Source organism: Malaclemys terrapin, chromosome 2 (genome assembly GCF_027887155.1).
Source record: "Malaclemys terrapin pileata isolate rMalTer1 chromosome 2, rMalTer1.hap1, whole genome shotgun sequence".
NCBI classification, from domain to species: domain Eukaryota; kingdom Metazoa; phylum Chordata; order Testudines; family Emydidae; genus Malaclemys; species Malaclemys terrapin.
In genome coordinates this window covers 286351797-286372792 of record NC_071506.1, presented here as the reverse complement: position 1 = coordinate 286372792, position 20996 = coordinate 286351797, and the positions used below count along the sequence as shown (strand labels likewise).

The 20996-nt window shown below is 59.5% G+C and overlaps 1 protein-coding gene across 1 annotated transcript in view; it reads left to right on the top strand.

The window, feature by feature from the left end:
* LOC128831365 (zinc finger protein 585A-like) overlaps nt 1-14854 on the top strand; it is a 32838-nt gene extending 17984 nt beyond the window's left edge. The window contains exons 5-11 of the mRNA XM_054017676.1: nt 648-922; nt 6997-7105; nt 7446-7559; nt 8264-8383; nt 10319-10420; nt 10866-10973; nt 12050-14854. Coding sequence (XP_053873651.1) covers nt 648-922; nt 6997-7105; nt 7446-7559; nt 8264-8383; nt 10319-10420; nt 10866-10973; nt 12050-13434 — 2213 coding nt within the window. The 3' untranslated portion in view covers nt 13435-14854. The remainder of the gene's footprint in view (nt 1-647; nt 923-6996; nt 7106-7445; nt 7560-8263; nt 8384-10318; nt 10421-10865; nt 10974-12049) is intronic.
* Nucleotides 14855-20996: the final 6142 nt, after the last annotated feature.

Below are 20996 nucleotides of genomic sequence, written 5' to 3'. Positions count from 1 at the left end.
GTCTTTCTGTCATTGGGATCCAATAGCTAAAGGTGACTGGATACCTCTTCCTTTCCTCTCCCTGGCCCTCCCGCCTGTCTGCATCATCCCCCCCGGCCTCTGCTCATCACCCAGGCCTACAAGTGCTCTAGGCTAGGGCAAGGCCTGTCTCCTTGCTCCTGTCTGTACAGCCCCTAGCACCGGGACCCGCACGTGGGGCTGGGGCCGGAATAGGACAAATTCGAAGCACTGCTGACGCTGATTGTTCTGTGCCCCGGGAAGGGGACCCTGAGCCATGCATGTCTCTGCAAAGCAGCATGAAAACCCAGCCAGCCCCAGCAGCAGGAGACTGAGCGGGCCGGCCCATGGGCGCAGCGACCCTGCTCTGCCTTCCACCCGGCACTGCTTGCGAGAGGCCGGGTCTGTTCACACCGGGTTATTTCTAATCCGGTTTGGAGAGTCTGGGCTCAGCGGGGCGGGGGGCTGCAGAGCTCAGGCCGGCTCCGCAGCCTCTCGGTCCCGCAGCGCAGGCCGGACACAGGCGGTCCCGGCGCTGGGGCAGCGGGGAGGGAGCGGGGCGCAGACTCCGGTGCCAAACCGGAGCCGGAGGCTCGGCCCCGCCCGCGGCTGCTGGGAGCTGGGAGCTGTAGTTTTCCTCCCGGCCCCAGCCCGGGGGAATCCGAGTCCCGCGCGGCCGGGCTCCCAGCGCCCCCAGCCCGGCGCTGCGCTGGGAACCCTGCGCCCTGGCCCCGCGTCCCGGCGAGGTGCGCGCGTCCTGCGCCCCTGTTGCGCCCCGGCGCAGCTCGTGTCCACGCGCGGACTACGGCTCCCAGGATGCAGCGGGCGCGGAGCCCTTTGTCTCTGCCCCTGCCGCGGCCGATCGGGCCGGAGAAGTTCCCGAGTCGGCGGCCATAGGGGAGCCGGGCGCAGCGCAGCGCAGCGGGTGAGTGGCCGGGCTCCGGCTCCCTGCGCGGGGCGCGCCCTGGGGAGCCCCCGGCTGGGCTGTGCGCACCGAGCCGCTCTCCCGGTGGGGCTGCCGGGGATCTGTGGGGCGGAGCCGCTCCCCCCCCCCCGCAAATGGGCCCCTCGCCTGCTCCCCCCGGGGCTTGCAAGTGCCGTGGGCTCTGCCGTGGGGGGGACCTGAATCTTCGCCGCCCGCGCCCCACCCCGGCCGCAGAGCCCTTCCCGGGGGGGCACGTTTGGCCCGGCTCGCCCCTGGCCGCACGGGGGGTGCACGGGCTGGGCCGGGGGCCAGGACAAGGCACCGCCCGGAGCACAATGGCTGGGCCGCAGCGCTGCACGCGGGGGTCCCCGGGCTCCCCCGCTATCCGCTACCAGCGCTTCCCATGTTCCCCATGCCCCGGGCACCGCCGGCTCCTGGAGGGGATCTTTGGAGAGGGGGGAAATGGTGATTTGTGTTTAACTGTAGTTGAGACTGGGGGCAAAAGGGGATGGGCCAGAAACCCTCCGCTGGTGGAAATCGGACCAGCTCCATCCATGGCAGCCAAGCTCCCTGGATCGACACCAGCGGAGGATCTGGCCCTGGTCCTGCAATTGGATCTGCTGGTGGGGATCCAGTTGCCGGATCGGGGCCTTATTTTCCGTCCCTGAACTCCCTTGTCGCCTCCGGGCACCCTAGCCTGGCAAGTGCTTGGAGCAGGGGGTGGGACTAGTTACCCCCTGAGGTCCCTCCCAACCCTGCTATTGTGGAGAGGGTAGAAGAGGAGGTAGCAAGAGGTGCATGTGACAGTAATAGTCTCTCTCCCTCTGGAAATCCTCCCCTATCTGCTTCCCTGTCCTGCGGGGCTGCGTCCTCGGCCGGCAGGGTCCAGGCCTGGCCAGTCACCGTGGGAGGGCGATAAAGAAGGTTTGGGTCTCGATTGGACATAACACCGAGAGGGATGATGATAAACGGAGGGGGGAGGCCATACTGCCAGCAGCCTCATGTGATCAAAAATCATGAGTCAGGCTGCAAAGCATCATGGGATTGGCGAGAGGCTTTTAAACCTTGGGTTTGTTTGATTTGCTTCCTACCCTTTACGGTGTCTTTGCTTCACATTGTCAAGCTTCTCTTCACAAGCCGTGAAAGCGGAGAGTCTCCTGACTCCGGCGGCTGGGGCTTTAAACAAACACGGTGATAGACTCACGAGAGGTGGCAGCCCTGGGGAGGGGAGAGCCCCGCAGAGAGCGGCCATGGGATGGCTGGGCAGGTGGCGAGCTGTGTGTGTGTTTACACTGGGGATTACAGCCATCTGCAGCTGGGTAAACGCTGTCCACTGCTGTTAGTACCAGTGCCGTTTGCCCGTCGTGTAGACGGTGACTTCTCCGACTTTGGCCATCAAGGGGTTGTCTCACACGAGGGTTTAAACAGGGCCAGAGACTATCGCCGAGTGTGCAAAAGGTTCCCGTTTCAGTGCTGCCGTGTCCTCTTGCTCCCCTGCCCCTGTTCGTCTGTGTCAGCCCCTTGCTGTCTCTGGTCCTGCACTTCGGCCCTGCTCCCACAACTTGCTGTGAAGCAGCTGCCTTGCGTGGGGCTCCGTGCGGGCCCAGAGGTCAGCCGCTCCCAACGGGCTGCAGTATCGGGGTCCTAGGGACTGAGCCATCTGGCGCGGGGACCAGGTTCTTGTTTCGCAGAGCGCCCTGCACCAGACACTGCAAAGAGAATAACAATGTACTAATGGCCTGTGCTAAGCGGTACAGACACGGCTCGACAATTCCCCCTTTTCTTTATGTTGTTTTTTTAAAATGACGCTGTTAAAATGTGGGGCGTGCCCAGGATAAAGGCAGAGGTGGAGAGCAGCCCTAGACCTTTCGGAGTCACAGAATCCTAGAGTTTAAGGCCGGAAGAGACAACGCGATCGGCTGGTCTGATGTTGTGTGCCACACAGGCCAGCAGCGCCCCCCAGCACCCGCGCACTGACCCCAACGGCGAGATCAGACCAGAGCATCGCTGCCACGGGAGACTACAGCCTTGGAGGGGCCCCAGTGCCCGTGTGCACCGCAGTGTCAGGGAAATGCTGATGTGAGACACCCCAATAATCCTGACAAGGGACCGGCCCCCACAGGCTGCAGAGAAAGGCAATGCGCCCCCTCCCCCGACGTGACTGGCAATCCGAGTTGGGGGGGGAGGAATTCTTCCCCACCCCACACATGGCGATGAGTTAAACCCCGAATATGTGGGCACGAACCAGGCAGCCCAGCAAGAGCGAGAACGCTCGGTGCCCCCTGTGCGCCCCGGCCCACCCCCGACGTCCCGTCTCTAGCCGTGGCACCCGATGCTTCAGAGGAAGGAGATTTACAAAAAAATGGAGGGGGCGGAACAACAACCGGCAAACCCCGAATCCATAGATGCGCATCTCTCCCCGTGCGAACGACACTGCGTGGGGCGGGAGGCGAGCAGAATCCAGCCCTTACGTTGCAAGCTCCCAGGGGCAGGAACAGTCACTGGATCGATGTGTCTGGAAAGCTCCTAGCTCCCACCTCTGGCGCCGTGTAAACACTCGTCGTAAATGAGCAAAAGATGGAGCTTTCCTTGCGCTGCAACAGCGACCTCTCGGGGCCGGCGCTGTGCCCGGTGGGGAGCAGGGAGCGGGGTGCAGCTACGTCTGAGAATGTCACTGTCCATTTTTCCCTAGAGGAGTGGGCACGGTTAGCAGAACGGCCGCCGGAGCTTTACCGGGCGGGAGGCAGGAGAGAGACAAGCTGGTGGTTTCACGGGGTAAAGATAAGAATGGCTGAAATCTGTGAAATGCTCCACTTGGCTTCAGATCAGGACTAATTTTAACCACCCCAGTTCGAGTGTGTGTCCCTTACCTGCTGCATTTACCAGCTGGAGGCCTAGTCCTGCCTTCCAGGATTGCACAGACAATCCAGGAAGTTTTTGGAAAGTGTAGGGGACAATTTCCTGGTGCAAGTGCTGGAGGAACCAACTAGGGGCAGAGCTCTTCTTGACCTGCTGCTCACAAACAGGGAAGAATTAGTAGGGGAAGCGAAAGTGGATGGGAACCTGGGAGGCAGTGACCATGAGATGGTCGAGTTCAGGATCCTGACACAAGGAAGAAAGGAGAGCAGCAGAATACGGACCCTGGACTTCAGAAAAGCAGACTTTGACTCCCTCAGGGAACAGATGGGCAGGATCCCCTGGGAGAATAACATGAAGGGCAAAGGGGTCCAGGAGAGCTGGCTGTATTTTAAAGAATCCTTATTGCGGTTGCAGGAACAAACCATCCCGATGTGTAGAAAGAACAGTAAATATGGCAGGCGACCAGCTTGGCTTAACAGTGAAATCCTTGCTGATCTTAAACGCAAAAAAGAAGCTTACAAGAAGTGGAAGATTGGAGAAATGACCAGGGAGGAGTATAAAAATATTGCTCAGGCATGCAGGAGTGAAATCAGGAAGGCCAAATCACACTTGGAGTTGCAGCTAGCAAGAGATGTTAAGAGTGACAAGAAGGGTTTCTTCAGGTATGTTAGCAACAAGAAGAAAGTCAAGGAAAGTGTGGGCCCCTTACTGAATGAGGGAGGCAACCTAGTGACCGAGGATGTGGAAAAAGCTAATGTACTCAATGCTTTTTTTGCCTCTGTCTTCACGAACAAGGTCAGCCCCCAGACTGCTGCACTGGGCAGCACAGTATGGGGAGGAGGTGACCAGCCCTCTGTGGAGAAAGAAGTGGTTAAGGACTATTTAGAAAAACTGGACGAGCACAAGTCCATGGGGCCGGATGCGCTGCATCCGAGGGTGCTAAAGGAGTTGGCTGATGTGATTGCAGAGCCATTGGCCATTATCTTTGAAAACTCATAGTGATCGAGGGAGGTCCCGAATGACTGGAAAAAGGCTAATGTAGTGCCCATCTTTAAAAAAGGGAAGAAGGAGAACCCAGGGAACCACAGGCCAGTCAGCCTCACCTCAGTCCCTGGAAAAATCATGGAGCAGGTCCTCAAGGAATCAATTCTGAAGCACTTGGAGGAGAGGAAAGTGATCAGGAACAGTCAGCATGGATTCACCAAGGGGAAGTTGTGCCTGACTAACCTAATTGCCTTCTATGAGGAGATAACTGGCTGTGTGGATGAGGGGAAAGCAGTGGATGTGTTATTCCTTGACTTTAGCAAAGCTTTTGATACGGTCTCCCACAGTATTCTTGCCGTCAAGTTAAAGAAGTATGGGCTGGATGAATGGACTGTAAGGTGGATAGAAAGCTGGCTAGATTGTCGGGCTCAGCACGTAGTGATCAATGGCTCCATGTCTAGTTGGCTCCCGGTGCAGCCGGCGGGCGTGTCGGTCTCCGAGCTGTAGCCCCTGTTCTCTTGGCTGCTCTACCGGACACCCGTGTTCTTCTCACGTTCCTTCTGCTTTGCGTCACTGGCTGGCGCGAAGCAGAGCTCACTGGTGACTGGCACAGACCAGCACACAGGGTGGCAGCTAATTGGCAATAGTTCTGGCTTAGGCTGGTGGCGGGACCATAAGCGAAGGACAAGGGAGGCAGTAACGTGCCCGCTGGAGTGCTCTGCTGGGGGTGCCTCTCAGATGGACGGGGTGCCTGGATTTATTTAATGGCTTTGTGAGTGATGTGGGAGGAGGGTGAACGCGGCGTGGGCTACATTCGCTGCTGCTGTACTGGGAGGGGTTGGAAAACCAGCAAGAAATGACACAAAGGGGCCTTTGAGATGCAAGTGTGGGAAGGGACCAGCAGAGCGTGAGTCCCGGTCTCTGGGCGGCTGGAAAGTCAGCATCCCGCGCCCTGAGTAGCCAGTCTCCTCTGGAGGGATGACGCGGTGAGGAGCGGCTCCCAAGGGCATGGCAGGAGACGGGGAAATGCCCCAGGGAGTTCATCACTAACAAAGAGCTCGGGTGTTTCTGGTTTGTCTCCCGCGTGGCTGCCCGGCGCCCCAGGGAGCTCGGCGATGGCTGCGTGCCGTGCGTTCAGGGAGGGGCAGGGACTGTAGTGCTGGGTCTGACTGTGGCCAGTCGTTTCAAAGGAAGGGGCAAGAACTCCGCTGGGAGCAGCGATGGGATAACGGGCCCTTGGGCAGTTCCCTCTGCCTCTGTTAGCTGGAGGCTGGCTCCTACAGCCCACTGCAAACCCCTGCCCACTTCTGGTCTAACTGCCTCTTCCTGACCCCCGTCAGTGGCCAGTCCCGGGGAAGGGGGGCAGGAGAAGGGGAGGCTGGGATTTGCAGAGGGACATGGTGTGGTGCCGGGGAAGGGGGGCAGGGGAAGGAAGAGGGAGATCGTGTGGTGCCGGGGAAAGGGGGGCAGGGGAAGGAAGAGGGAGATCGTGTGGTGCCGGGGAAGGGGGGGCAGGGGAAGGAAGAGGGAGATCGTGTGGTGCCGGGGAAGGGGGGCAGGGGAAGGGGAGGCTGGGATTTGCAGAGGGACATGGTGTGGTGCCGGGGAAGGGGGGCAGGGGAAGGAAGAGGGAGATCGTGTGGTGCCGGGGAAAGGGGGGCAGGGGAAGGAAGAGGGAGATCGTGTGGTGCTGGGGAAGAGGGGCAGGGGAAGGAAGAGGGAGATCGTGTGGTGCCGGGGAAGGGGGGCAGGGGAAGGAACAGGGAGATCGTGTGGTGCCCGGGGAAGGGGGTCAGGGGAAGGAAGAGGGAGATCGTGTGGTGCCGGGGAAGGGGAAGGAAGAGGGAGACCGTGTGGTGCCGGGGAAGGGGGGCAGGGGAAGGAAGAGGGAGATCGTGTGGTGCCGGGGAAGGGGGGCAGGGGAAGGAACAGGGCGGGGAGCGGGAAGGTAGGAACTAGAGAGGGTTGAGCATAGCACAGGTTGTGGGCGTGGGCAGGGGAGACACTGGGGAGCACACGGCCCTGGGTTACTGGGACCCCAATGTGTGGGGAGTTCAAATCCTCACGCTGCAAACCTGCCCCTCGTCCTCACTGCCTGGCCTGAGCCCGTGGGGGAAATGTGTCTCTGGTTAAAGGCAGATGCTGCCTGGGCGTTGGGTTATGGATCATTCCTGCCGCGCCCTGGGTGACCCGGGGAGGCCCAGAGCGTGACTCGTCTCTCCCTTGGGCAGGCCCCGGTGGACGCGGAAAGCCCGTCTCCGATGGAGCGAGGGGACAAGCTGCGTGTGGGCGAGCGCAGGGAGAGGAGAGAGAGGGGAATGCCGGACGCCTGCGGCACAGGTGAGTGGTGCTTTGAGCCCCCCCGAACTGCTCAGCAGGAAACCGGCCGCTCTCGCTTTACCAACTCCAGGCCAGGGAGACCCCACCCCACCCCCGGGGAGGCGATGCCAACGACCGGTCCATCCCCCGCCCCGCAGCGCTTACACGAATGTTTCTAACTTCAGCTTCCAGCCCCCGAGTGCTGTTCTGCCGTGGCTTGAACGGCTCCCTCGGGCCAGAGGTGCTTCGAGAGCGCGGTGGAGTCACCTCTGAACCTGCTCTTGGATGAGCTAAATAGGTTGAAAAGTATCTGCCAGTGTCGGTGCCCCGGGAACCAGACTGTGACTCTCGGTCCTTGCAGGTTCTGCTGACGTCAGACCCCAGGTGTTTATTAAAACGGAGCAGGAAGAGGAGCCATGCACGGGGGCGCCCCCAGAGCAGAGAGAGGGGGGAATTCTCCGTGCCCCCAGCACAGGTGAGTGCTGCTGAACTCCGCCTGGAGTTGATCCGGCAAAGGAAGGCCAGGCAGAGCCAGGATCTTGGGGGAACCCGTATAAACTGCTGCAGTCGGGCTGCCTGCGTCCTGCCAGCTGGTTCTGACCATGGAACGGCCCCCGAGCGACCGAGCTGCACCAGAAGGTGATCAAAGCCGGGTGTGCTTGGAGCTGCAGGGTCGCTACCAGCGCTGGAGCCTTTGCCACAGAAGGGAAGCTGGGACTGACCGGGAGCTAGACGAGTTGACCAGACCTAGGGGCTCGTCAAGCAGCAGCGCGGCCCCTGTGCTCATGCAGACAGGACCCGTCTTCCCAGAGCAAGGCGTGACCCCTCCTTGAGGAGCGCGGACGTGGGCCCGTCCCCAGGGAGTGGGTCTGAGCCCCGGCACAGGGACGCCTCGCGCGGCAGGTCTGGCTTTCCTGAGCCAAAGGGCCCCGGTGCTCTCTCTGGTGAACTAAGCGTTATTTGTCTGCCCTGGGCCGGGAAAGGACGGGCACAAAATATTCCACACGCAAGAACCCCAAAGTCCCAGTCCAGGTTCCCCAGCCGGGGCTGTTCAGCCCAGAGTCTCCAAGGGTTAGTCCAGCCCAGGACTGTCCCAGCATTAGTGGCAGCTTGTCCCACAGACCCGAGGGGACCTGGGACGTGATTCCGTCTCCCCTTCTCTCTCTCTTCCCCTCCCAGGCGCAGGCTGGCCTGACGTGAAGCATGAGATTGTGGTGAAAGTGGAGCCAGACGATGAGTCATATGTGGGGTATCCCCAGGGTTTGGGGGACCGAGACCTCCCCGGCTACCCCAGCACTGGTGAGTGATGCTAACCGCCCCCAGGCCAGCTCAGGGAAGGGGGCTGGGGCGAGCCGGAAACCCAGCAGGGACCTGTGTGAACCCCTGGAGTCGGGCTCCTGGGGCAGGAGCCTTGGCTGGCCCTGGGCACAGTGGAACCCGAAGCCGCGTGAGTCCCCCTGGCCTTGTGAGCGTGGCTTCCCCTGCAGCAGGGGAGGGACAGACCCCACCGCTGAGCGGCTGGCTCCGGCCGGGTGTGGGGTGTTGCCCTGGCAGATGGTGACTCGGTGTGCCAACTAGCTCCTCCTGCTCCCCCCCCGTGTCAGCTGGGAGGGGGCATGCCCCCCCCCAGAACTCCCCCTGCCGAGCTCCATCGCAGCCCCCCACGCGAGCTCCCCTCCTGTTCCTGTGGAGATGGGCGGCCGCAGGGACGGCTGTGCGTGGGTGTCTCCTTCCGGCTCCTGGCGGAGGTGCCCAGAGCCTCACGCACAGGAGTGTGCGGGGCTGGGTATGCGCCACAGCTGAGGGGCCCCACGCATGGGGAGCAATGGGTGCACGGAGCTGGGGGGGACTGGCCGTGGAGGGCAGTGTGATCGGACCCAGCGAGTGTCTGTGCCCAGGGCCCTGCAGAATGTGTGGCCAGCCCCGCTCAGGGTTCTGCTGCCCCACAGCCCAGGGACCCGTATTGTCTGCCCCCGCGGCTGCCGTAGGCGTCGAATAGCCGGGAGAGGCAAGTGGAGCTCCGGAGCCCTGTATGAGGGACCTCTGTGGGACCCAGAGCAGGGCCCTTAACCACTCGCTGGTCCCGCCCCAGACTCCGGGGAACGGCCAGCCCCTGGAGGGCAGCCTCCCCACACGGGATGGGCGCGGCCCCAGTGGCCAGAGGCCAATGAAGACAACCACCAAGAGCAGCGTTTTATTGTCCTTATGCTGGAGATTGTCTGCTCCGTCCTCCAGGGCTGTCTCTGCGCCATGGCTCAGCCCGGCTAAACGCTGGTCAGGGCTGGCTGCGCCCGGCCCCCCTACTCCCCCCTGGAAAAGGAGGCGCAGACACTTCCCAGCCGGGCAAGGCCAGGCCCTGCCCTCCAGTGCTCCCAGTCTAGGTGCAGGGAAGAGCCGAGGAGGCCGGCTGGGAGAGGGGGAAGGGCTGGAGGGGCGGGGAGGGGATCAGGCGGTTAGCAGTTGGGCAATGTCTTCAGAGGAGGGTTAGAACCACAGGCACGTCCTGTCCTCGCGCTGCGGGTGACCCAGCTCTGCCCAGGAGCACAGCACGCCCCGTCCCACTGGCACTGGCCCCGCCCCGCCCCAGGGCATGCAGGGCGGCCCCACTGAGCCGGCTGGGCTATGGGGTCGGCCTGCCCCTCTGCCCAGTGCTGGGGGCGACTCTAGCTGGAGCCGCTCCGGCTCCCTGCCCGGCAGCAATGGGGCAGCCCCAATCGGTGCCGCCGGGCGTCTCTGCCCTCGTGCTGGGAGGATGCAGAGGCGTCTCCGTGTCTCCCCACGGCGCGAGCGCGCTGGCCGGGCCTTGGGACTGGGGCTGGCTCCCCCAGCGCAGCAGCAAACCGACGAGTTCTGCACGGACGTTGGGGGGCAGCAGGTGCCTGGCTGAATCCCTGCCAGGAAGTGACACGATGAACACGAGGCTGCGTTTCCCCCAGTGCCCTGCACATCCCCGAGTGTAACTGGGACAGGCCGGGTGGCCGGGGCATTAGGGGATCTGGGTTCTGGCTGGGGACAGGTCCCTTGGTGCTTCAGCTCCCTGACGGTAACCGGGGATAAGACCTCCCTGGCGTGCCCGAGGGATGAACGCGCTGCAGGGAAGAGATCCCTAGAAATGAACGCCGCTGACCGCGGGAGAGCAGCTCAGCGGGAGTCCAACGCTGCCCTGGAGCTAGTCTGTCCCTCGCAGCCGTGCCGTGGGCGCAGGGAACGTGCAACGTGCTTGGCTTTCCGCAGGTATCAAAGCGGAGATCGTGGTCAAAACGGAGCCCGAGGACGACTCCTACGGCGAGTGTGCCCAGCATTACGGTGAAGGAGACAGTCCCGACGACCCCTTCTGTGAGTGGTGCTGGGATCCATCGGGACGGTCTCCGGGGGCAGGTGCGAGGGGAAGAACTCAGGGACCCGCCTGTAGATTCCTCACGGTGGCACCTGCTGTAGCCAGCTCCTGGCACACACCGCTCCAGTGTCTGGCGTCCTGGTTCGCCTACAGGAGCTGCCAGAAGCCGGGGCACCCTGCTGCTGGGGGATGTGGGGCAGACTGTAGTAAGTGGGAGGAGGACAGGATGGGGGCCTGGGGATATATTCACAGGCAGGGACAGGAGATCCAAGGTCTCTTGCTGTGTCTGCCACACACTGCAGAATGACACACAGACACACACACCCCAGCCTGTGTTCCCAGGGGCAATCAAATCCAATTTAAAGCTATTTTGCAAGTTCTCCCTCCCCAGCCCCGAGTGACCACAGGAAATAGTGGGTCAGGCTTTTTCTTTCCTGTGAACAGGTGATGCAAACCCAGAGATTATCGTGAAAGTGGAGCCGGACGATGAGTTGGCCATTGGTTATCCCCAGGGCCTGAGCGAAGGCGGAATTCCCGGCTACCCCAGCCCAGGTGAGCCGTGCGGATCCCGGAGCAGCTCTGGGGATGGGAGGACGGGAAGAGCTGGGAACTCAGTGGGGCCCGGTATGGAATTGGTGAGCCGGGCTTGCTGTGTTGTGCCGGCTCCTGGGTAGCCACTGGGTGCAGTGGAGCCCAGAACTGCAAATCTCTCTGCCCTCGCGAGTGACCGTCCCCCTGCAGGGAGGCCGGAGGCTAAGCCCCGGTTACCTGGGGGCGCTCGCGTTAAGAGATTGTTCACTGCAGTGCTGTCCAGAGGCCTGAACGGCCCCCTCAAGACAGGAGGCAGGTCTCCTCACTGGCCCTCTGCAGCTGGGAGAGATGCAGCCGGGCCCCGGGACTGGTCTGTGCCTGCTGAGAGCTCTCTGACTCGTGACGAGAGACCTGGTGAAAATTACCCGAGGGTCTCTGGCTGTGTGCACCTCTTCTGGCTGTGACGCTGACCCAGCGGGGTGGGGGGAGCCGGCCTTGGCGGTGACCCCACGAGAAGCCAAGAGAAATTCCTCCACTGCCTTGTGCGAGTGCGATGGCCTGGCCTCCGGTGGGGCTCCCGGCTCAGACGATGACAGGGCTGCCCTCCGCCGGCTCCCTGGCCTCCTTCCCAAGCACGTCTCCAGCACGTCTGTACCCGCGAGTTCCCCCCCGGGGGCGTCACGCGGCTCCGTGAGCGCGCTCACAGTTGTATCGGTGCTGTGCCACTGTAAGTGGATAAGCACAGACATGGCCTAAGACTAATAAGAAAATTGCCCGTCGCCGCCTATGCCCATGGTGGCGTTCTCATGGCTGGGGGAGGTGTGGCTGTGACCCAACCCAGCACGGGTCAAAGGTTGATTTTCCAAGGTACAAATGGGAGCGAGATGCCACCTGCCATTGACAGTCAGTGCCTGGGAGCAGCTGCTTTCTCGGTCAGCGAGCTCCGAGGGTGCAGGGCATTAGAGCCTGCGTCTCGGTACACACAGGGGTGTGCCACCGAGCGTCAGCGCCTGGCACTTAGCTGGATTCTGCGGTGAACACTGGGAATTCCCCCGTCCCCGGCACATGGAATAACCTCTGGCCTCTCTCTTCCCCAGCAGGCGATGGGAGCAGAGGTGCCGGCGAGCGGGAGCGCCCCGGGGAAGAGTCTGAGGATGTGAAACCGAACAGGGCTTTGCTGATGAGAGGCTTAGAGGCGGCTTCCTCGGGCTTGCTCAGGACAGAACCCAGCATTAATCACTGGAAAGTGCAACACGCCCAGGGAAACATCGCTGCGCTCCAGAGAAACGCGGTGGCTCCGGAGGGGCCGCAGACAGCCCCTGAGCCCAAGGGAAAGGGGCCAACGGTCCCGACAAGCAACCCCAGCCAGAAATCCCTTTCGGCCTCTGACCGCGGGGGGGCCGTAGCTGCCAGCACCGAGCCGGCGAAACGCCCGCGAGCCCACGCTGCCGAGCGGCCGTTCACGTGCACAGAGTGCGGGAAGAGCTTTCAGCACCGGGGAAACCTCATCACTCACCTGCGGGTGCACACGGGTGAGAAGCCCTTCACCTGCACCGAGTGCGGCAAGAGCTTCAGCCAGAAGGGCGACCTGATGCGACACCAGCGCATCCACACGGGCGAGAAGCCCTTCGAATGCAACGTGTGCGGGAAGAGCTTCTGCTCCAAGCAGACCTTCATCCTGCACCAGCGCATCCACACCGGCGAGAAGCCCTTCTCCTGCACCGAGTGCGGCAAGTGCTTCAACCGCAAGGCCAACTTCATCACCCACCAGAAGATCCACCGCGGGGAGCGCCCCTTCGTCTGCGCCGAGTGCGGCAAGGGCTTCTGCGCCAAGAAGACCTTTATCCTGCACCAGAAGATCCACATCGGGGACCGGCCCTTCGGCTGCTCCGAGTGCGGCAAGAGCTTCAGCCGCAACGGGGATCTGACCCGGCACCAGCGCATCCACACCGGGGAGCGGCCCTTCGCCTGCGCCGACTGCGGCAAGTGCTTCAGCCACAACGGGGAGCTGATCAAGCACCAGCGCATCCACACCGGCGAGAAGCCCTTCACCTGCACCGAGTGCGGCAAGAGCTTCAACCGCAAGGGCACCCTCATCACCCACCAGCGCATCCACACCGGGGAGCGCCCCTTCGTCTGCGCCGAGTGCGGCAAGACCTTCAACCTGAAGACCACGCTGATGAAGCACAAGCGGATCCACACGGGGGAGCGGCCCTTCACCTGCGTGGAGTGCGGCAAGAGCTTCAAGTACAAGGGCAACCTGCGGACACACCACCTCACCCACACGGTGGAGCGGGTCTACCCCTGCACCGAGTGCGGGAAGATCTTCAGCCACAAGAAGGAGCTGACGGTGCACCAGGCCGTCCACACGGAGGAGAGACTCTTGTCCTGCTACGGAGACGGGGAGTCGTTCAACCCCTTCCTCCAGATGCACCCGCTCCTACTGTCTGTGCCCCAAGCCAAGTGCCTCTGGAAGCCGTAACGCCATGTACATAAGGCGGGAGTTACAGAAATGCTACGTCCCCTGAGCAGGAGCAGAGGAGGAACAATGCTGTAATTTAGGATTTGGACATGCCGTGGTGCTGTACAGTGTGCTGATGAAATAACCGGCTCCCTGCCACAGGGAGCAACCAGGCTGAAGGCCTGCGCTGACGAACCAACCGTGCATCCCTAAGGAAAACCCAACTGCACATTCCCTACACAACGCAGCTCCAGTTCAAATGCAAACGCAGGCTCGAGTCTTGCCCTGAAGGATGCCAAAGCTGTTGTACTAATTCCATTTGCTGGGTGGGAAATACCCCCAGAGGTGCTAGAGAGAACGTCTGACATGGGGGATGGGAGATTTCTGGGAAGGGACCTGTGGTTTATGGAGCAGCGCTTGGAAATGACACGGCCTGGGTTAACCGATGTGGGATCTACGTCTTACTACTGAGAGGAGCTGTCGGTGCTGGCAGGACTCTCCAGCCGGTTCCTGTGTGGAGCAAACATAGCAGCGGTGTTCTGGCGAAGGCCAGTGGTTTCTCAGGGTGGGGGGTGCTGTGCTGTGTGGTGGTGTTAGGTCAGGCTCAGTGGGTACTTGGGGGGTGGGCGAGGCTTTGCTACTGCGCTGTGGTTATGGCTTATGCCAGCAGCTCCTCAGTGGAACTACTGGACAGACCTGACGGACGGCGCCTGTTCCAGCCGGGCCGGTGACAGTCTGGGAAATGAAAGAAAATCTCAGTTGAGTGTGGACTTGAGAACTCCAGGTGCAAGGCCCTGGAGCAATAATTACTGTAGTGCTGTTTACTCTCTCTTCTCTTACTGACTCTATTTACCCACCAGGAGTGTGCACTGGGCTTCACAACCGAGTACGGCCTGATCCCTGACCTGAGAGGTGACCATCTCACGGAGACCACCTAGCGATCTTACAGCGAATCACAGAGTCGTAGGGTGGGAGGGACCTCGAGAGGTCATCTAGTCCAGTCCCCTGCACTCACGGCAGGACTAAGTATTATCTAGACCATCCCTGACAGGGGTTTGTCCAACCTATGCTTAAAACCCTCCAGTGCCAGAGAATAGTTACAGCTGGAAAAGACCTATTGGTCATTTTGCACATTCCTAGCCAATGCAGGGTCGGTCTCTACTCTGTATGTTCTAGGAATGTGTCCAGCCTATTGTTAAACGTCTCCAGCGATGGGTCTTCCCTCGCTCCCTTGTGAGGTCTGTGCACGCTCCAATAGACACTAACTACTTCTCATCTTGTATAAAAGGACTTGGGTTTAGTTGCTAGTTTGTAGTTAGGAAAAGAGTCATTTTAAAGTTAACATTTGTCGTTCTCCGTGTGGCTATCCTAGAATCCTAGTCGTTAGATTTGGAAAAGAACTAATAAGTCTTCTAATAAAATCTAGTACTTCTCCCTGCCAGTGCACGCCTGTTCCCTCCAGTGCTCTGTCCGTGTCCCAAACTCTGGGGTGTCACCGCTCTGGGGAGATGGTTCCACAGCCTGAAACATCTCTCGGTTGGGAAGTTTTTTCTGACATTCAGCTTTAAGCCTTCAGTTTCGTCCAGTTATCCCCACCTTGCACTACTGTAAAACTCTGTCTCCCGTGGGCCGCCCCATGTTTCCCCCGGATTGTTATCGGGTCCTGTCAGGTCACTGCTCAGCAAAGCTGGTTGTATTTGTCTCTTTTGCTTATTCCTCACCAATCAGTCCCTCGTGCCCCCAGATCACTTTGTGGCTCTTCTCTGAACGGGCATCGGTGTTTTTCCAGCTCTCCTGAGGGGTCCCGAACAGCCCGCCGTCTCCAGTGGGTTATCCCAAGGCAGAGAGCTGGGTGCTGTCACCCCTTTGCCCGTTGCACAAAGCCTCTGTGTCTTGGCCTTTTGAGCTGCCATGTTGGACTGGAAGCTCCTGGCTAATGTGCTGCTGTTCACTGTCTTCCCCAGGTCCCTATCAGTGTTTCCTGCTTCCTGGATTCTTTCCTTCCCACTGACTCTTTGCAGGGCAGATGCTGCTTCCCTAATAACAGGCTCTTACCGCCTCTGCTAGGTGGTTCGTGAAGAAATGGCGTAAATCTGGAGCTCCCAGTAACACAGACTTGGCACCCGCTGAGCACTTGCTCCCAGCTCCGTACTTTGGCCTGTTGTTATAACTCTTGGCGAACACTTCTTCAGCCAGCGTTCAGGCCGTGGGATGGTCTCTGCTGACGCTGGGTCGGCCGGGACAATACGTTTTGTTGAGATGCTCTGTCAAGTGCTTTACTCACAACCAAGTGTGTCTTCTCTAGCGCTTTCCCTCCACCTGCTGATTTTGTCAGAAGAAGCGATTCGGGCACTGCCTGCTGCTGCCGCCTCCCTACCCCAGACGCCTTCTGGGAGCGGGAACTAAGACACTCTGGCTCTCCCTGCTCCAACCTGTGCTGCTCTTTTCCCACCGTGGCGGAGACGTGCTCTGGGCTGGGGTGCTTGAGAAAATGGACCGTCCGTAGGGTTGGTCAACCAGAGGTTACGGATGAATAACTGACCGAGAACCACAACAAATAGGAGGGGATGGGATGTGGAGAGAGTCCCATGTTGGGTCTACTCTACCCCCACCCCCAAATCCCTCTGTTAAAGGAGCCCAGGGGGCAGGCGTTAGGTGAATCATAGAAGATCAGGGTTGGAAAGGACCTCAGGAGGTATCTAGTCCAACCCCCTGCTCAAAGCAGGACCAACTCCAACTAAATCATCCCAGCCAGGGCTTTGTCAAGCCGGGCCTTAAAAACCTCTAAGGAAGGAGATTCCACCACCTCCCTAGGGAACCCATTCCAATGCTTCACCACCCTCCTATTGAAAAAGTTTTTCCTAATATCCAACCTAAACCTCCCCCACTGCAACTTGAGACCATTACTCCTTGTTCTGTCTCTGTTACCACTGAGAACAGTCTAGATCCATCCTCTTTGTAACCCCCTTTCAGGTAGTTGAAAGCAGCTATCAAATCTCCCCTCATTCTTCTCTTCTGCAGAAGAAACAATCCCAGTTCCTTCAGCCTCTCCTCATAAGTCATGTGCTCCAGCCCCATAATCATTTTTGTTGCCCTCCACTGGACCCTTTCTAATTTTTCCACAAACCTTTTCATGAACTTTTCATGATCCAGCCATTTCACGTCAACTTTTGACTTACAGACACCGCGTGAAGGGCGTTGGTTTGGGCCAAGTAAGCGACTGAAGGGAAAATGCAACAGAGAGTCCTGTGGCACCTTTAAGACTAACAGACGTATTGGAGCATAAGTTTTCGTGGGTGAATGAAAGCTTCTGCTCCAATACATCTGTTAGTCTTAAAGGTGCCACAGGACCCTCTGTTGCTTTTTACAGATTCAGACTAACACAGCTCCCCTCTGATACCTGTGGGGGAAATGGCAGCCAAAGGGACTGGCCGGAGCGACGGTGAAACGATGGGTGCGTTGGTCCAGGAGACCAAAATCCCACATGGGGGAAAGGAGAACAAGGGGGGTTTCTATAGGGCTTAAGTGGTGTCTAGGCCTTCTCTGGCTCTGTAACGGGTTGTGCTCACCACCGTGGTGCCTCCTGCTGGTTGCTCCGGGAATTCGCTCTGTCCATCAGCAGGGCGCCCTCCTCTAGTGGCATCTCACTCTCCGTCGCTGCTTCTCCACCGTCTCCGCTGTCTGTGGGGACCCGCGTCGCTCCCGGACTGCGGCGTCCTCTTCAGGGCACGGCCCTCCGGCTGCGCCCCAACTCCGTTGTCTCCCCCCTTCTGGGTGAACTGCAGCCCCTAGTCCAGCCCCTCGCTCAGGGGCAAACTGCAGTCCTTTGGCTGTCCACATCCCTCGGTGGCCAGTGGGGCAAAAGGGGGGGGGGCAATCCAGGGACCCTATAACTGGCAGCCGCTCACAGCCTCTCCTTCCCCTCTGCCGCTACCTGCTTTCCCTGGGCCACTTCTCCATAGCCCCAGCACCGCCTCGGCCCCTGTATCAAGGCCTCAGTCCGGGAGCCAGCCAGGCTGGAGCTCCGCTTGCTCCCCTGCCCCTGCCCCGCACTGCTCTGTCCCAGGTACTTCTCTCTATGGGGCAGCCAGGCCTTCTCCCTCGAGCTCCAGGGAGAGTCAGAGCCCCGTGCTGCCCTGCAGCCCTTCTTATAGGACCCAGCCTGGCCCTGATTGGCTGCTTCTAAGCCTTCCTCTGGTTGGCTGGGTTCTGCACAGCCACTCCAAGGGCTGCTATTAACCCTTTGCCAGCCAGTGAGGGGCAGCTGCCCCGTCACAGGCTTCTTTGCACAGGGTGAATTTCACCCCTCACTAAATCATATCTTCAGGACCCTTCTTTTCTAGCTGGTGCTGAGAGCCAGGGTCCAATAGTTAAAGTCTCGGAGATAATTTGCTAGGAAGCAGCTTGTTCCCATCTTCCTTGGGAAAGGAATTTCCTCTGATCCCAGCTCAGGATACCCCACAAATGCCTTCAAAGTTATTAACCCAGCTCAACTGAGGACGAGTTAGCAAGGGGTGACGCTCCTCTTGATAGATACTGCCCCCGCTAAAGGAGTTTTGGCTGCTAGAATCTCATCTGTGACTCGGGGATGGCGATAAACCAGGCAGGAGCTGTTCGTCTGGACCTGCCAGATTTATAAAGAGGGTGGCTAGTTCTTTACTAATATTGTTATTTTGTTGCCTATTGTCTCATTTATTTGTAACTTCCTTTTGGGCTGTTTGGACAGAATTCTTCACTGACCTCTTCTGCATGACGGTCCTAGCGATAGATAGCCAATGAATCAGTGTGTGTGGTGGACATTTTGCAAATGTATTTTCATGTAAAATTACTCGTTTGTCATTGGTTATTGGGCTCTAATCCTGGGCTTTCTGATGTCAAATGGGAAAATTCCCCTCGGCTCCAGCGCGGGTCAGGACAGGGCCCACTGATGGTATTTACAATTCTTATGCAAAAATCTTCCCCTCTGACTATTCTTATTGTGATCGTAGGGTCATTGTGCTGAAAGGTTGTGTAGCCTAGAGCAGTGGTTCTCAAACATATTTGATTGGCCCCCCCCTTCTTTGTGTCTGTGGTTGTTTGTGCCTTCCCCTCGCCCCTCTCCCCAAGTACATATATCGTTACCCAGCTCCGGAGGTGGAGCGGAGGGCAGCGGGTGCCGGCCGGGCACCCGGCTCTGACGGCGGTGCGGAGGGCAGCGGCTGCCGGCCGGGTGCCCGGCTCTGACGGCGGAGCTGAGGGCAGCGGCTGCCGGCCGGGCGCCCGGCTCTGACGGCGGAGCGGAGGGCAGCGGCTGCCGGCCGGGCGCCCGGCTCTGACGGCGGAGCCGAGGGCAGCGGCTGCCGGCCGGGCGCCCGGCTCTGACGGCGGAGCCGAGGGCAGCGGCTGCCGGCCGGGCGCCCGGCTCTGACGGCGGAGCCGAGGGCAGCGGCTGCCGGCCGGGCGCCCGGCTCTGACGGCGGAGCCGAGGGCAGCGGCTGCCGGCCGGGCGCCCGGCTCTGACGGCGGAGCCGAGGGCAGCGGCTGCCGGCCGGGCGCCCGGCTCTGACGGCGGAGCCGAGGGCAGCGGCTGCCGGCCGGGCCCCCGGCTCTGACGGCGGAGCCGAGGGCAGCGGCTGCCGGCCGGGCGCCCGGCTCTGACGGCAGCACAGCATCAGCAGCAGCACGGAAGTAAGGGTGTCAATGTGAAAAGTGACTTTTCACAGCAGACTTAGCGCCCCATTGGCACCCTTACTTGTGTGCTGCTGCCGCTGCCCTGGGGCTGACAGACGAGCCCCACCACCTCCCGGTGAGGGGTGGGGGGCAAGGAGAGCCCAAGTCCGGGCTGCTTCCTGGGGAGGGATTGGGGAGGGGGGAGAGCCTGAGCCTGGGTGGCCCCCCACCTCCCGGGCATGCACGGCCCTTCTGCACAAGCCCCAGCCACCGGGTGCTGTCAGCCCCAGCTCACAGCTTGTGCCTCCCTCGGGCGGCCCGCCCCATAGCGTGAGAACTGCTGCCTAGCCTTTGGGAACGCCTGGAATCCAGGGCACCTGAGCGCTAATCCTGGCTCTGACACTGGCCATGGGCCAGTGACTTAATCTCTCGGCCTCAGTTCCTCCATCTGTAAAATGGGGATAATAATACGTCCTGCACCTACCTCACAGGGGTGTTGTGAGGGTCGCTAATCACCGGCTGTTTGAACAGTGCTGGGAAGACGCTGTCGAGCGTGTGGCAGGAAGATTAAGTATTATTATTACCGTGGCCTAGGGACTGCTCTTCACTGGGCGTGGATGTGTAAGCATTTCTCCAGAGCCGCCCTTCGATTGCCGTAGAGCAAGGTCCACATGTATTTATATTTTCATTCTTTTTTCTAATCTAGAAACTAATAAAAGGTTAGAAACGAAACAAGCCCCCTCTGCTTTGGCACCGTTTGTCCTGGGCCCATTGCTGCTCATTGCGCACGTTTCCAGTACTGGAGCGGGATCTCCCCCCCCCCGCACTCGTTCTGTTGTGTTACTAGGTACAGAGGCAACAGTGACAAGGCAGGAATTGTCGGCTCCCTCTTCTTTCCTCTTTGGCCAATTAGTGCTTCATTTGCATTATTTCACCACCAAAGCAAGTCTCCTTCCCCTGCCTCGGCTCCTATTAACTCCCCTAGCGCCAGGTAGCCCTTTTAGAGAAGCTTTGTTCCCAGCATGCCTTTCTGGAGCTGGCAGTTCAAACTCACCTGAGCCATAACGTGCCCTTTTCCCAGCTAGCAGCTGCCGGCTCCGTCTGTCTCTCTCCCGGCTGGTAAGGAAGTACCTGTTGTGTTCGCCCTTCCTTGGGGTTGGGTTTTTCACATGCACCACCCGTCACTGGGGTCAGATTTCCAAAAGCACTCGGCACCTAAACAAGGGGACACATTTTCCAGAGTGCCCCGTACCCCGTTTCTGAGCTGTTCTGAAAATCCCGACCTCCCTGCTCTGGGATGGCGCGTTCTCACATCCAGTCTTAAGATCTCTCCTGTTAATGATTTTTCAAAACCACGGGATTGCCTCTGCTGCAGTGATTCATTTGCTGTGGTGCTGGATTGAATATTAGATTTGCTTTAGACCAGTGGTTCTCAACCCGCGGCTGCTTGTGGCCCAATCACACACAGCTACAGCCCATGTATCCTCCTCAGGGCCACACAGGTGCTATGTATATGGTGTGGATGTGGCCCACATAACACAGAGAGCTGCATGTGCGGCCCACCGTGGTAAATAGCTTGAGAACCGCTGCTTTAGGCCAGTGGCTCTCAACTGTTCCAGACGACTGCCCCCCTTTCAGGAGTCTGGTTTGTCTTGTGCACCCCCAAGTTTCACCTCACTTAAAATCTACCTGCTTACAAAATCAGACCTAAAAATACGGAAGTGTCACAGGACGCTATTGTTGAAGTATTGCTGACTTTCTCTTGTACCATGTAATTATAAAATCAATCAATTGGAATATGAAGATTGTACTCACATTTCAGTGTATAGTCTATAGAGCAGTATAAACAAGTCATTGTCTGAAGTTTACTTTGTACTGACTTCACTAGTGTTTTTTACGGAGCCTGTTGTAAAACTAGGCAAATCTCTAGCTCA